Source organism: Thamnophis elegans, chromosome 16, assembly GCF_009769535.1.
Source record: "Thamnophis elegans isolate rThaEle1 chromosome 16, rThaEle1.pri, whole genome shotgun sequence".
NCBI lineage: Eukaryota > Metazoa > Chordata > Lepidosauria > Squamata > Colubridae > Thamnophis > Thamnophis elegans.
In genome coordinates, this window is record NC_045556.1 from 4,857,953 (window position 1) to 4,862,335 (window position 4,383).

The 4,383-nt window shown below is 44.6% G+C and overlaps 1 protein-coding gene across 1 annotated transcript in view; it reads right to left on the bottom strand.

Annotated features, from left to right (window-relative positions):
• The window catches only part of HYKK (hydroxylysine kinase), a 94,671-nt gene extending 91,773 nt beyond the window's left edge, over positions 1–2,898 (bottom strand). Inside the window, exons 1-3 of the mRNA XM_032233405.1 lie at positions 2,677–2,898; positions 973–1,334; positions 36–178 (exon numbers count right to left, since the gene is read on the bottom strand). Coding sequence (XP_032089296.1) covers positions 36–178; positions 973–1,327 — 498 coding nt within the window. The 5' untranslated portion in view covers positions 1,328–1,334; positions 2,677–2,898. The remainder of the gene's footprint in view (positions 1–35; positions 179–972; positions 1,335–2,676) is intronic.
• Between the last annotated feature and the right edge of the window lie 1,485 nt (positions 2,899–4,383).

The window sequence follows — 4,383 nt, forward strand, 5'->3', positions numbered from 1 at the left end:
CTTTTTATCTATAAAGCCCCATCGTACAACCTCACCTCCGCCAGCGTCTTGTCGAGTTTGGCTGCCATCTGTCCAATGTTGTAGAGAATCAGAGGAGTCACAGGGATGGTGGCTACAGTTTTTCCAGGCAAGTAGCTCAACAGCCTCACCACAAACCTCTGGGTGAGAGATCCAGTATCTTAAGAGGTGGAGAGATTTTAGATTAGTAGTCGCTTCATAGCTATTGCACAACTGAGATGCATTCTCGGTCGGAAAAAGTCCAGTATGGAACAAACGTCTTGGGAAATATTTACCATTAAATATTTAAAGCACACATTTATTTATTGTTAAAATTTATATGCCGCCCAATCCCGAAGGACTCCGGGCGGCTTACAAAAGAAGAAAGAGAAAAAAAAGAAAAGGAAATTAAAAAAAGATAGTTAAAAAATTCACAAGACACACATTCGTTCTAATCGGGGCTGGACCTTAACAATGCGGTCAACAGCCCCAGGCCTGCCGGAACAGCCAGGTTTTAACAGCTTTCCTGAAGGCCATGAGAGTGGGTAAGGTCCGGATCTCAGGGGGTAGCTGATTCCAAAGGGTCGGAGCAACCACAGAGAAGGCTCTCCTCCGGGTGCCCGCCAGCCAACACTGTCTGGCTGACGGCATCCGAAGGAGGCCCAATCTGTGGGATCTTACCGGCCGTTGGGAGGTATGTGGCAGTAGGCGGTCTCGCAGGTACGCTGGCCCTAAGCCATGTAGGGCTTTAAAGGTAATAACCAACACCTTGAATTGCGTCCGGAGACCAATTGGTAGCCAGCGCAGCTCGCGGAGGACAGGTACACCCAGTATCGCTCGCGCAGCTGCATTACACAATCCTATTCAGGCTTCCAGTTAGGACCTTTGCGGCTCTTTGAGTGTTTAAGATTTGCCAACCCCTGAAATAGACAAAAGGCAGGATTTGAATGCCAACAATACATTCAGCTTCCTCACCTACTGTTTCCAGAAAGAACACCTTGCCATCCAGGGTGAGACGCGGCATGGCCACAGGAAAGCCCTCGCCGTTCAGAAACATCATGATCTGAGTCTGAACCTCGACCAGATCTGAATTCTGGCTATCTTCAGCGTTTATAATTTTGAGGACAAAGTCCCCGGGGCTTTCTCCTTTCTCTGGGAAGGAAGCGGTGCTCACGTGGAAGTTCTGATCATCGTAGCTGGGCAGCGGCCTGAGCTGGGAGGCTTCCAGTCCAAATATCCTTCGGACCAGTTCGGCGGCTTGCTTTTCAGTGAAGGTTGGCTTAATCAGGGGGTGAACCTGCGGCGGCGGTGGCTGGTCTCCCGAAGACATGGTGCATCTAAAGAGGAGAAAGAGAATAGCTGGTTTAACGGTACTTATCAGTACTTGCCACTGCACAATTGCAAAGCCAAAGTCCAAAGTTGGGGACTGGAGAATTCTGGGAGTTGAAGTCCACCTGTCAGAAAGGCACCAAGGTTGAGAAATACGCTGATTGGAATCAGCGTTATTTGCTATTTGTTTTTCCAAATACAGAAACTATGCAAATATGCTCCTTGAGTAGTTCTTCATTAAGAGAGGAAAGTCATATTATCTATCTATCTATCTATCTATCTATCTATCTATCTATCTATCTATCTATCTATCATCTATCTATCTATCTATCTATCTATCTATCTATCTATCTATCTATCTATCTACCTATCCCCTCCTCTCTTTCATATCTATCTATTTATAATCTATCCATCCCCTCCTGTCATCCATCCATCTATCCATCCCCCCTCTCTCATCCATCCATCTATCTATCTATCTATCTATCTATCTATCTATCTGTCTGTCTGTCTGTCTGTCTGTCTGTCTATCTATCATCTATCTATCTATCTATCTATCTATCTATCTATCTATCTATCTATCATCTATCTATCTATCCCCTTCTCTCTCACACACATCTATCTATAATCTATCCCCTCCTCTCTATCTATCTATCTATCTATCTATCTATCTATCTATCTATCTATCCCCTTCTCTCTCTCTCACATCTATCTATCTATAATCTATCCCCTCCTATGTATGTATGTATGTATGTATGTATGTATGTATGTATGTATCTATCTATCTATCTATCTATCTATCTATCTATCTATCTATCCATCCCCTTCTCTCTCTCACACATCTATCTATAATCTATCTCTATCTATCTATCTATCTATCTATCTATCTATCTATCTATCTATCTATCCCCTCCTCTCTTTCATATCTGTCTATCTATTTATAATCTATCTATCCCCTCCTGTCATCCATCTATCTATCCATCCCCCCTCTCTCATCTATCTATCATCTATCTATCTATCTATCTATCTATCTATCTATCTATCTATCTATCTATCTATCCCTCCCTTCCTCTCTCATCTATCTATCTATCTATCTATCTATCTATCTATCTATCTATCATCTATCTATCTATCTATCATCTATCTATCTATCTATCTATCTATCTATCTATCTATCTATCTATCTAACTATCTATCTATATCTATCGATCTATCCCCTCCTCTCTCTCTCACGTCTATCTATAATCTACCCCCTCCTCTCTCATCTGTCTGTCTGTCTGTCGGAAGACAAAACAAACCGTCTGCCTCTGGAAGGGCAGAATTTCTTTTTGAAGCTCAAACCCGATGCCTTACCTGGGCAATCTAGGTGTTTAAACGTCTCCACCGTAAGCCAGGTGTGCAAAGTTGTTCCGTTGTCAAAGTCCGCAGGGAGCAGCTGTAATGTTTTTTCACCCGTGCGCGCAACCGAAACGAGAGCAGATATTGCAATATTTCCTTGCCAGGTGGAGCGCTGCGGCATCTGGCGGGGCAGCGCCAGGAGCAAAATAATCCGAAACGAATTCAATCGCATTCACGGGTTGGGAACACCCGACCTGCAACCTTCGCCCGCCTGGACATCTACTGCCGTCCAATCAGAGGAAGGCGTAGAAGTTGGTTTGGCGCCGCTTGGGGCCGTTTGTAAGGAGGCCTCCAATTGGCTGTAAGGAATTTAGCTTCCCACCTCCTTTTTCTTCCTGTTCATCTTCCTCTCTGTGTATTTCTGATGCCAGTTACGATTTTTTTTTTATTAAGACCACATTAAAAAGCCCAAATTGAACAGGCTTTCAGCTGGAGCTTAAATTCCTTCCCCCCATCCTCAACTTTGAAAAGAGAATTTTTCATCTGAAAAGTTGTTAAGTTTGAAGCTTGCATCGCTCTTTCTATATTCCCGTATGTGCTTCCCCCCACTTTTTTTCTCTGGTCTGCAATTTCTGCAGAATTGCAAAGTCTGTTTAATATTTTAAGGCAGTGTTTTTAAAAACTTTAAGAAGAGTGCAATTCTGGGAGTTGGAGTCCACACTTCTTAAAAGTTCCCGATAGTTTGTATCTGTTCTGACCAAGGCTTCCAAAAGCATGAACCAAACTCCTTGTCCCGACAAAAAACCCTTTTATTAATTGACTGTGAATTCTGCTCATTCACATCCAGTAGTGTCTTTCAAGGGTGGGTTTACAGTCACAGACTTTATCTGGCTTGGAGAGCTGCCAGGCCGAGATCTGCAAAACTTGGCAAGGAGTCTTGGAGAGTCACAAACCAATGAAGCGAACTCATTGTCTCCTGCAAACTCCACTCCCCTTTTGCTCCTTTTATTCCTCTGGGAGGGGCCATGCATCGTCCACCTGTGGCCTTACTCCCAAGTCGACCCCTGTTCTTTAGCTGTTCCCTTCACCTGGCAACTCTGTGCATGCGCACACTGGGAACAGGCTCCAGGTATTCTTCTGCCCCACTGATCTCCGACTTCAAAGGCAGCTGATAACTGTCAGACGGCTCTGGCCCCCTCTCTGCCTCCAACACAGAGCCCTCCTCAGAGCTTTCCCCAGACTCCAGGACTGGGCCAGGTTCCTCCTCCTCACTGTCCGAATCTGCTGCTAGCTCTGCTGGCCATTGGCAGCCCACAACAAAAACATGGTGATTAAGGACCTGTAGTAAATAGAGATCTGCACAAAGGTGCAAAAGAATTACTTGGTCAAACACCTTCTTTATGTGAAGACTCCCCCTGCCCCCCCCGGGCATCTTGAATTTAGATCAGGTAGGAAGTTTGGCAGAAACATCTCCTTTAGAGAATCGCCACAACACTCTCTTTGCATGGAGGTGGTTTCAAACTCGTCAATTCATTAAAAAAACGGCGTTTCCCAACCCTGGTTCATGACACCTTCCGCAACATCACAAACCGTTTAGGAAGCGATGGATGTCCTTAAGTCGCTTTTCCATAGCCACGGCGACCTCTTTGACCGATTTAAGAGTCCCTTGGAATATTTGCCAAAAAGATAGATTAAAAAAAAAAAAAAGGTTGCCAGCGGAGA